The following is a 12,500-nucleotide window of genomic DNA, read 5'->3' on the forward strand; positions in this document are numbered from 1 at the left end:
CAGAGACAGAGACAGAGACAGAGACAGCGAGAGAGAGAGAGAGAGAGAGAGAGTTCTCTACCTTCTTCAGTGTGTCCAGGTGGACGTTGATAGCGATCTCAGCCCTGAGTTTATCAGGAAGGAACTTTAGCACCTCCCTCTCGTCTACTGCCTTCTTATTGGTCCACAGGTAGTCAAACCACTTGATCACCCTCTTCTCCAGGTCCTGCAGATAACGAGATTGTCTTTTTATTCCCCAAGGAGAAAAGTTCTTCCCCAGAAATATCACCCTAATACATCAGAAATATAATCTAAATGTGTCTAAAAAATATAATCTAATTCTACTGTATTATCAATATATCTTAATATCTTCAGAAATATAACCCAAATATATCAGATATATAAATGAAATATAGCAGAAATATAACTGAAATTGATCAGAAATATATCCTAAATTTATCAGAAATATAATCCAAATATAGCAGAAATATAACCCAAATATAACAGAAATATATAATCCAAATATATCAGAAATATAACTGAAATTGATCAGAAATATATCCTAAATTTATCAGAAATATATTCCACATATATCAGAAATTGTATCCAAATATATCAGAAATACTTCCTAGGTATAACAGGGATGATCAGCCTACCTTATGGACCTTGTAGAGCCTAGAGAGTTAGGGTTCAGGGGTCAGAGGTTATCATCCTACCTTGGTGACCTTTCTGAAAGTCATGTACTGTTTGATGGCGTCTATCCTGGCCTGGAAGTTAGCCCTGGCAGCGTTCATGTTGGTGATCATGGAACCTACGTTACCTACGATGGTAGCAAAGATCAACACGCCGACCTGGAGCACAGAAACACGGAGATGACGTCTGGAACAAAAGCCTGCACACCCTGAAGCTCTCACAGATATTAGATCGCATCTGTAGCTAAAATCAGGAAGTGACCTCATCCATCTGAAGCTACACCCACCAGGAAGTCTGTGACCACGAAGAAGTACTCTGAGTTCTGTACAGGGGGAGGAGTCTCTCCGATTGTTGTGAGTGTCAGGGTCGACCAGTACATGCTGTAAGATAGGATAGGATTACTATATTATTACTCCATCATTACTATATAACTACTATATAATTACTATATTATGACTATAATATTGCTATATTATAGGACAGAGTAGGATTACTATAGTATTACTACATATTTACTATATAACTACCATATAATTACTATATCATTAATATATTATGACTATAATATTACTATATTACAGGACAGAATAGGATTACTATAAGAGTACTACATGATTACTACATAATTACTGTATTATTACTGTATTCATACTGTATTAGTACTTTAGAATTACTATATTATAGGAGAGAGTAGGATTACTATAGTATTACTACATAATTACTACATTACTATAGAATTACTGTATTACTACTATGTAATGACTATATAATTACTGTATTGTAGGAGAGGACAGGATTACTATAGTATTCCTATATAATTACTACATTACTATAGAATTACTGTATTGTAGGAGAGGACAGGATTACTATAGTATTCCTATATAATTACTATATTTTTACTATAGAATTACTGTATTGTGGGAGAGGACAGGATTACTATAGTATTCCTATATAATTACTATATTTTTACTATAGAATTACTGTATTGTAAGAGAGGACATGATTACTATAGTATTCCTATATAGTTACTATATTTTTACTATAGAATTAGTACAGAATTACTGTATTATTACCATACAATGACTATATTACAGGATAGGATTACTATAATGTTACTTTGTAATGACTATATTACAGGATAGGATTACTATAGGATTATTATAATGTTACTTTATAATGACTATATTACAGGATATGATTACTATAGGATTACTATAATGCTACTTTATAATGACTATATTACAGGATAGGATTACTATAGGATTACTATAATGTTACTTTATAATTACTATATTATTGCTTTATATTATGAGAAGGGTGAACTTGAATGTACAGTAAGTAGCTCATCTTCTCTGATTGCTGATGAGGTATATATAGGTATACACTAATGAGGTATATATAGGTATATACTGTTGAGGTATATATAGGTATATACTGATGAGGTATATATAGGTATATACTGTTGAGGTATATATAGGTATATACTGATGAGGTATATATAGGTATATACTGATGAGGTATATATAGGTATATACTGTTGAGGTATATATAGGTATACACTAATGAGGTATATATAGGTATATACTGATGAGGTATATATAGGTATATACTGTTGAGGTATATATAGGCATATACTGATGAGGTATATATAGGTATATACTGTTGAGGTATATATAGGTATATACTGTTGAGGTATATATAGGTATACACTAATGAGGTATATATAGGTATATACTGATGAGGTATATCTAGGTATATATTGATGAGGTATATATAGGTATATACTGATGAGGTATATATAGGTATATATTGATGAGTTATATATAGGTATATATTGATGAGGTATATATAGGTATATATTGATGAGGTATATATAGGTATATATTGATGAGGTATATATAGGTATATATTGTTAGACATAGGAGAACTCCTACCTGTAGGCATACTTCCGGACCAAACGACCAAACTCAGGGTCCGTCGTGTCGGGGTACACAAACTTATTAGCTCCGAAACCAATCGCCTTGGAGAAAAGATTATTTTAATTTCTTAATGCAAACAACAAGTATTCACTATTATTCAGAAGAAGAGGAGGAGCAGTAGAGAGTTTCAGTGTGTGTGTGTGTGTGTGTGTGTGTGTGTGTGTGTGTGTGTGTGTGTGTGTGTGTGTGTGTGTGTGTGTGTGTGTGTGTGTGTGTGTGTGTGTGTGTGTGTGTGTGTGTGTGTGTGTGTGTGTGTGTGTGTGTGTGTGTGTGTGTGTGTGTGTACCTTGGAGAAGGAGTAGTAAAGACAAGCGTTCCAGTGTATGATGATGACGATGTACATGACGAGGTTGGAGATACGCAGGACGTTGGGGAAGTTGGTCCTCGTCTCTGTCCTCTGGAAGAACTCCAACATCCTGGGGATAACATGGAGAGGGAGGGAGGGATGGATCAATGTAGGTAGAGAGAGACAGAGGGAGGGATGGATGGATCAATGTAGGTAGAGAGAGAGACAGAGGGAGGGATGGATGGATCAATGTAGGTAGAGAGAGACAGATGGAGGGAACAAGGGAGGGATGGAGATATACAGCACATTGAGGAAGTTGGTCCTCGTCTCTGTCCTCTGGAAGAACTCCAACATCCTGGTGATGACAGAGAGATGGAGGGAGGGATGGATCAATGTAGGTAGAGAGAGAGAGAGAGGGAACAAGGGAGGGATGGAGATATACAGCAAATTGAGGAAGTTGGTGCGAGTCTCTGTCCTCTGGAAGAACTCCAACATCCTGGTGATGACAGAGAGATGGAGGGAGGGATGGATGGATCAATGTAGGTAGAGAGAGAGCGATGGAGGGATGAATGGATCAATGTAGGTAGAGAGAGACAGAGGGAGGGAGGGATGGATCAATGTAGGTAGAGAGAGACAGAGGGAGGGATGGATGGATCAATGTAGGTAGAGAGAGAGAGAGGGAGGGATGGATGGATCAATGTAGGTAGAGAGAGAGAGAGGGAGGGATGAATGGATCAATGTAGGTAGAGAGAGAGAGAGGGAGGGATGAATGGATCAATGTAGGTAGAGAGAGACAGAGGGAGGGATGGATGGATCAATGTAGGTAGAGAGAGACAGAGGGAGGGAGGGATGGATCAATGTAGGTAGAGAGAGACAGAGGGAGGGATGAATGGATCAATGTAGGTAGAGAGAGAGAGAGGGAGGGATGGATGGATCAATGTAGGTAGAGAGAGACAGAGGGAGGGATGGATGGATCAATGTAGGTAGAGAGAGAGAGATGGAGGGAACAAGGGAGGGATGGAGATATACAGCACATTGGGGAAGTTGGTGCGAGTCTCTGTCCTCTCGGTGGTTCTACATGGATTCCTGGGAGTGCATTCTGATGAAGATCATCAAAGGTAAGTGAATATTTATAATGCTATTTCTGACTTCTGTTGACTCCACAACATGGCGGGTATCTGTATGGCTTGTTTTGGTGCCTGAGCGCTGTACTCAGATTATTGCATGGTGTGTTTTTTCCGTAAAGTTTTTTTAAAATCTGACACGGCGGTTGCATTAAAGAGAAGTTTATCTATAATTCCATGAATAATACTTGTATTTTTTATCAATGTTTATTATCTATATTATTATATTATATATTATTATATATATTATAAAGAGTATTTCTGTAAATTGATGTGGCTCTCTGCAAAATCACCGGACGTTTTGGAGGCAAAACATTAATTAACATAACGCGCCAACGTAAACTAAGATTTTTGGATATAAATATGAACTTTATCGAACAAAACATACATGTATTGTGTAACATGAAGTCCTTTAAGCACCAGCTGTCAGAGCAGCTCATAGATTACTGCACCTGTACATAGCCCAGCTATAATTTAGCCCAAACAACTACCTCTTCCCCTACTGTATTTATTTATTTTGCTCCTTTGCACCCCATTATTTCTATCTCTACTTTGCACCTTCTTCCACTGCAAACCAACCATTCCAGTGTTATTTTTTTACTTGCTATATTGTATTTACTTCGCCACCATGGCCTTTTTATATTTTATTTATTTATTTATATATATATTTTGTTTGCCTTCACCTCCCTTATCTCACCTCACTTGCTCATATTGTATATAGACTTATTTTCACTGTATTATTGACTGTATGTTTGTTTTACTCCATGTGTAACTCTGTGTTGTAGTATGTGTCGAACTGCTTTGCTTTATCTTGGCCAGGTCACAATTGTAAATGAGAACGTGTTCTCAACTAGCCTACCTGGTTAAATAAAGGTGCAAAAAAAAAAAAAAAAAAAAAAAAAAAAATGAGTGTCATCTGATGAAGATCATCAAAGTTTAGTGATTCATTTTATCTCTATTTCTGCTTTTTGTGACTCCTCTCATTTGGCTGGAAAAATGGCTGTGTTTTTCTGCGACTTGGCGCTGACCTAACATAATCGCATGGTATGCTTTCGTCGTAAAGCCTTTTTGAAATCGGACACTGTCGTGGGATTAACAACAAGTTTATCTTTAAAATGGTGTAAAATACTTGTATGTCTGAGGAATTTTAAATTTCAGATTTCTGTTGTTTTGAATTTGGGGCCGTGCACTTTCACTGGCTGTTGTCGATCTGTTGTCATGGTTGACTCACCTGTTGATTCTGAACAGCTTGTTGAATCATATCTCTAGTTGACTCACCTGTTGATTCTGAACAGCTTGTTGAATCATATCTCTGGTTGACTCACCTGTTGATTCTGAACAGCTTGTTGAATCATATCTCTGATTGACTCACCTGTTGATTCTGAACAGCTTGTTGAATCATATCTCTGATTGACTCACCTGTTGATTCTGAACAGCTTGTTGAGTCATATCTCTAGTTGACTCACCTGTTGATTCTGAACAGCTTGTTGAATCATATCTCTGGTTGACTCACCTGTTGATTCTGAACAGCTTGTTGAATCGTATCTCTAGTTGACTCACCTGTTGATTCTGAACAGCTTGTTGAGTCGTATCTCTAGTTGACTCACCTGTTGATTCTGAACAGCTTGTTGAATCATATCTCTGGTTGACTCACCTGTTGATTCTGAACAGCTTGTTGAATCATATCTCTGATTGACTCACCTGTTGATTCTGAACAGCTTGTTGAATCATATCTCTGACTCACCTGTTGATTCTGAACAGCTTGTTGAGTCATATCTCTAGTTGACTCACCTGTTGATTCTGAACAGCTTGTTGAATCATATCTCTGGTTGACTCACCTGTTGATTCTGAACAGCTTGTTGAGTCGAATCTCTAGTTGACTCACCTGTTGATTCTGAACAGCTTGTTGAATCATATCTCTAGTTGACTCACCTGTTGATTCTGAACAGCTTGTTGAGTCATATCTCTAGTTGACTCACCTGTTGAATCTGAACAGCTTGTTGAGTCAAATCTCTAGTTGACTCACCTGTTGATTCTGAACAGCTTGTTGAGTCATATCTCTAGTTGACTCACCTGTTGATTCTGAACAGCTTGTTGAATCATATCTCTAGTTGACTCACCTGTTGATTTTGAACAGCTTGTTGAGTCAAATCTCTAGTTGACTCACCTGTTGATTCTGAACAGCTTGTTGAATCATATCTCTAGTTGACTCACCTGTTGATTCTGAACAGCTTGCTGAGTCGAATCTCTAGTTGACTCACCTGTTGATTCTGAACAGCTTGTTGAGTCATATCTCTAGTTGACTCACCTGTTGATTCTGAACAGCTTGTTGAATCATATCTCTGGTTGACTCACCTGTTGATTCTGAACAGCTTGTTGAATCATATCTCTGATTGACTCACCTGTTGATTCTGAACAGCTTGTTGAATCATATCTCTGACTCACCTGTTGATTCTGAACAGCTTGTTGAGTCATATCTCTAGTTGACTCACCTGTTGATTCTGAACAGCTTGTTGAATCATATCTCTGGTTGACTCACCTGTTGATTCTGAACAGCTTGTTGAGTCGAATCTCTAGTTGACTCACCTGTTGATTCTGAACAGCTTGTTGAATCATATCTCTAGTTGACTCACCTGTTGATTCTGAACAGCTTGTTGAGTCATATCTCTAGTTGACTCACCTGTTGAATCTGAACAGCTTGTTGAGTCAAATCTCTAGTTGACTCACCTGTTGATTCTGAACAGCTTGTTGAGTCATATCTCTAGTTGACTCACCTGTTGATTCTGAACAGCTTGTTGAATCATATCTCTAGTTGACTCACCTGTTGATTTTGAACAGCTTGTTGAGTCAAATCTCTAGTTGACTCACCTGTTGATTCTGAACAGCTTGTTGAATCATATCTCTAGTTGACTCACCTGTTGATTCTGAACAGCTTGCTGAGTCGAATCTCTAGTTGACTCACCTGTTGATTCTGAACAGCTTGTTGAATCATATCTCTAGTTGACTCACCTGTTGATTCTGAACAGCTTGTTGAATCATATCTCTAGTTGACTCACCTGTTGATTCTGAACAGCTTGTTGAATCATATCTCTAGTTGACTCACCTGTTGATTCTGAACAGCTTGTTGAGTCGTAGCTCTAGTTGACTCACCTGTTGATTCTGAACAGCTTGTTGAGTCGTATCTCTAGTTGACTCACCTGTTGATTCTTGTTGAATCGTGTCTCTAGTTGTCTCACCTATTGATTCTTGTTGAGTCGTATCTCTAGTTGACTCACCTGTTGATTCTTGTTGAGTCGTATCTCTAGTTGACTCACCTGTTGATTCATGTTGAATCATATCTCTAGTTGACTCACCTGTTGATTCTGAACAGCTTGTTGAGTCGTATCTCGGGGTAGTTGAGTCCGAAGACCACATAGAAGATGTCAGTAGGGATCATGGAGATCAGGTCCAGTTTGTACTGGAGACTGTTAATGTAGCGGTCTATCAGCTTCTTCTGATCCTTTACCAGCAGACCCTGTTCCAGGTAACCTACACACAGGGACAGACCTTACCAACAGACCCTGTTCCCTGTAACCTACACTCAGACACACACACACACACACACACACACACACACACACACACACACACACACACACACACACACACACACACACACACACACACACACACACACACACACACACACACACACACACACACACACACACACACACACACACACCAGTGGAGGCTCCTCAGAGGAGGAAGGGGAGGACCATCCTCCTCATTGAAATTTTATAAACATTTTAATAGTGAAACACAAAAGAAGTTATCTTTTTCAGATAAAACTATACTAAATATATTCATATTCATAATTTTGCTACTAGCTCGAGTGTGCACCTTTCGCTGCCAACACTACTGAAAATGTTGTTGACTTTTTGTTGAAGAACCCCTTTCATTCTCTGGGGTACACGGAAAAGGTGTGAATTAAAACCGAGGGTCGTCCTCTGCCTGAGATCAGTTACATGAAGATGAAAAGGTGAGGTTGTTCAACACCACCTGGTATCAAAAGGTACAGCTGGTTAACAGGGAGCCTTTCATCAATACCACCTGGTATCAAAAGGTATAGCTGGTTAACAGGGAGCCTTTCATCAATACCACCACCTGGTATCAATAGTACAGCTGGTTAACAGGGAGCCTTTCATCAATACCACCTGGTATCAATAGTATAGCTGGTTAACAGGGAGCCTTTCATCAATACCACCTGGTATCAAAAGGTATAGCTGGTTAACAGGGAGCCTTTCATCAATACCACCTGGTCTCAACGTATAGCTGGTTAACAGGGAGCTTTTCATCAATACCACCTGGTATCAAAAGGTATAGCTGGTTAACGGGGAGCCTTTCATCAATACCACCTGTATTGCCGGCCTTGCCTGCTTTTTGTAAAGTCTGAGCTTTCGGCGAAAGAGGGGAACATTGACCTGAAGAACATCGATCGTTCAGCTAAACGTCAAAACAAAAGCAGGAAGCGTATAAATGCCCACATCAGGTTCAAGCTTCTGGGGAAAAATCCGCATCGATCATGACGAAGGTCCGCAAACTCAAACTGCTCAACACAACGAGGAAGTAAAAAGAAACAGAGATGTTCTCAAACTGCTTCTCAACACCACTGAGTTTTTGGGCCTGAAAGAACTGGCTTTTAGAGGACACGACGAGAGGGGACGTTCCTCTAAGGGCAACTACTGCTTCTCAACGCCACTGAGTTTTTGGGCCTGAAAGAACTGGCTTTTAGAGGACACGACGAGAGGGGACGTTCCTCTAACAAGGGCAACTACTGCTTCTCAACACCACTGAGTTTTTGGTCCTGAAAGAACTGGCTTTTAGAGGACACGACGAGAGGGGACGTTCCTCTAACAAGGGCAACTACAAGGAGCTTGCAGAGGTCACGTTACGATGCTTTACTTGCTGAACATATAGAACGTTCTACTGTCTTCTCTGGGATGTCGAAATCCATTCAGAATGACTTCCATCGCATCATCCATTAAACGTTAGATTGAAGAGAGAGGTTGACGCAGGAAGGGTTAGGTTATCAGATAAGGGCCCCATGAGGTAAGAATTGCCCCACCGCTCTGGGACCTAAGAGATGCACCACCGCTCTGGGAGCTAATAATTGCCCCACCGCTCTGGGAGCTAAAAATTGCACCACCGCTCTGGGACCTAAGAATTGCCCCACCGCTCTGGGACCTAAGAATTGCCCCACCGCTCTGGGACCTAAGAATTGCCTCACTGCTCTGGGACCTAAGAATTGCCCCACCGCTCTGGGACCTAAGAATTGCCTCACCGCTCTGGGACCTAAGAATTTCCCCACCGCTCTGGGACCTAAGAATTGCCCCACCGCTCTGGGACCTAAGAATTGCCCCACCGCTCTGGGACCTAAGAATTGCACCACCGCTCTGGAACCTAAAAATTTCCCCACCGCTCTGGGACCTAAGAATTGCACCACCGCTCTGGGACCTAAGAATTGCACCACCGCTCTGGGACCTAAGAATTGCACCACCGCTCTGGGACCTAAGAATTGCCCCACTGCTCTGGGACCTAAGAATTGCACCACTGCTCCGGGACCTAAGAATTGCCCTACCGCTCTGGGACCTAAGAATTGCACCACCGCTCTGGAACCTAAGAATTGCACCACCGCTCTGGAACCTAAGAATTGCACCACCGCTCTGGGACCCAAGAATTGCCCCACCGCTCTGGGACCTAAGAATTGCCCCAACGCTCTGGGACCTAAGAATTGCCCCACCGCTCTGGGACCTAAAAATTGCCCCACCGCTCTGGGACCTAAGAATTGCACCACCGCTCTGGGACCTAAGAATTGCCCCACCGCTCTGGGACCTAAGAATTGCGCCACCGCTCGGGGACCTAAGAATTGCCCCACTGCTCTGGGACCTAAGAATTGCACCACTGCTCCGGGACCTAAGAATTTCCCTACCGCTCTGGGACCTAAGAATTGCCCCACCGCTCTGGGACCTAAGAATTGCCCCACCGCTCTGGGACCTAAGAATTGCACCACCGCTCTGGGACCTAAAAATTGCCCCACCGCTCTGGGACCTAAGAATTGCACCACCGCTCTGGGACCTAAGAATTGCCCCACCGCTCTGGGACCTAAGAATTGCCCCACCGCTCTGGGACCTAAGAATTGCACCACCGCTCTGGGACCTAAAAATTGCCCCACCGCTCTGGGACCTAAGAATTGCACCACCGCTCTGGGACCTAAGAATTGCCCCACCGCTCTGGGACCTAAGAATTGCACCACCGCTCTGGGACCTAAGAATTGCACCACCGCTCTGGGACCTAAGAATTGCACCACCGCTCTGGGACCTAAGAATTGCACCACCGCTCTGGGACCTAAAAATTGCCCCACCGCTCTGGGACCTAAAAATTGCACCACTGCTCTGGGACCTAATAATTGCCCCACTGCTCTGGGACCTAAATTATTGCCCCACCGCTTTGGGACCTAAGAATTGCCCCACTGCTCTGGGACCTAAATTATTGCCCCACCGCTCTGGGACCTAAGAATTGCCCCACTGCTCTGGGACCTAAATTATTGCCCCACTGCTCTGGGACCTAAATTATTGCCCCACCGCTCTGGGACCTAAATTATTGCCCCACCAGTCTGGGACCTATGGTGCCACCAGTCTGACCGCTCTGGGACCTATGGTGTCACCAGTCTGGGACCTATGGTGCCACCAGTCTGACCGCTCTTGGACCTATGGTGCCACGAGTCTGGGACCTATGGTGCCACCAGTCTGACCGCTCTGGGACCTATGGTGTCACCAGTCTGGGACCTATGGTGCCACCAGTCTGACCGCTCTGGGACCTATGATGTCACCAGTCTGGGACCTATGATGCCACCAGTCTGACCGCTCTGGGACCTATGGTGTCACCAGTCTGGGACCTATGGTGCCACCAGTCTGACCGCTCTGGGACCTATGGTGTCACCAGTCTGGGACCTATGGTGCCACCAGTCTGGGACCTATGGTGCCACCAGTCTGACCGCTCTGGGACCTATGGTGTCACCAGTCTGGGACCTATGGTGCCACCAGTCTGACCGCTCTGGGACCTATGGTGTCACCAGTCTGGAACCAATGGTGTCACCAGTCTGGAACCAATGGTGTCACCAGTCTGCTTGCAGTTATCAAATATCGTCAGGTATGTGGATGGGCTTTATTCAGGAACGTTTCTTGGGCTACTTTGATGTGTCAAGTGGGCGAGATGTGCACCGCTCTGGGACCTAAGAATTGCCCCACCGCTCTGGGACCTAAGAATTGCCCCACCGCTCTGGGACCTAAGAATTGCCCCACCGCTCTGGGACCTAAGAATTGCCCCACCGCTCTGGGACCTAAGAATTGCCCCACCGCTCTGGGACCTAAGAATTGCCCCACCGCTCTGGGACCTAAGAATTGCCCCACCGCTCTGGGACCTAAGAATTGCCCCACCGCTCTGAGACCTAAGAATTGCCCCACCGCTCTGGGACCTAAGAATTGCCCCACCGCTCTGGGACCTAAGAATTGCCCCACCGCTCTGGGACCTAAGAATTGCCCCACTGCTCTGGGACCTAAGAATTGCCCCACCGCTCTGGGACCTAAGAATTGCCCCGCTGCTCTGGGACCTAAGAATTGCCCCGCCGCTCTGGGACCTAAGAATTGCCCCGCCGCTCTGGGATCTAAGAACTGCCCCGCCGCTCTGGGACCTAAGAATTGCCCCACCGCTCTGGGATCTAAGAATTGCCCCACCGCTCTGGGACCTAAGAATTGCCCCACCGCTCTGGGACCTAAGAATTGCCCCACCGCTCTGGGACCTAAGAATTGCCCCACCGCTCTGGGACCTAAGAATTGCCCCACCGCTCTGGGACCTAAGAATTGCCCCACCGCTCTGGGACCTAAAAATTGCCCCACCGCTCTGGGACCTAAGAATTGCCCCACCGCTCTGGGACCTAAAAATTGCCCCACCGCTCTGGGACCTAAGAATTGCCCCACCGCTCTGGGACCTAAGAATTGCCCCACCGCTCTGGGACCTAAGAATTGCCCCACCGCTCTGGGACCTAAGAATTGCCCCACCGCTCTGGGACCTAAGAATTGCCCCACCGCTCTGGGACCTAAGAATTGCCCCACCGCTCTGGGACCTAAGAATTGCCCCACCGCTCTGGGACCTAAGAATTGCCCCACCGCTCTGGGACCTAAGAATTGCCCCACCGCTCTGGGACCTAAGAATTGCCCCACCGCTCTGGGACCTAAGAATTGCCCCACCGCTCTGGGACCTAAGAATTGCCCCACCGCTCTGGGACCTAAGAATTGCCCCACCGCTCTGGGACCTAAGAATTGCCCCACCGCTCTGGGACCTAAGAATTGCCCCACCGCTCTGGGACCTAAGAATTGCCCCACCGCTCTGAGTCTGAGT

The 12,500-nt window shown here is 44.0% G+C and overlaps 1 protein-coding gene across 1 annotated transcript in view; it reads right to left on the bottom strand.

Annotated features, from left to right (window-relative positions):
* Window positions 1–12,500, bottom strand: part of cnga1b (cyclic nucleotide gated channel subunit alpha 1b) — a 26,366-nt gene that overhangs the window by 6,865 nt on the left and 7,001 nt on the right. The window contains exons 7-12 of the mRNA XM_055937051.1: window positions 7,415–7,589; window positions 2,938–3,067; window positions 2,607–2,692; window positions 959–1,052; window positions 696–830; window positions 62–205 (exon numbers count right to left, since the gene is read on the bottom strand). Of these exons, the coding sequence (XP_055793026.1) occupies window positions 62–205; window positions 696–830; window positions 959–1,052; window positions 2,607–2,692; window positions 2,938–3,067; window positions 7,415–7,589 (764 nt within the window). The remainder of the gene's footprint in view (window positions 1–61; window positions 206–695; window positions 831–958; window positions 1,053–2,606; window positions 2,693–2,937; window positions 3,068–7,414; window positions 7,590–12,500) is intronic.

The sequence above is a fragment of the Salvelinus fontinalis genome, chromosome 11 (assembly GCF_029448725.1).
Source record: "Salvelinus fontinalis isolate EN_2023a chromosome 11, ASM2944872v1, whole genome shotgun sequence".
Taxonomy (NCBI): Eukaryota; Metazoa; Chordata; class Actinopteri; order Salmoniformes; family Salmonidae; genus Salvelinus; species Salvelinus fontinalis.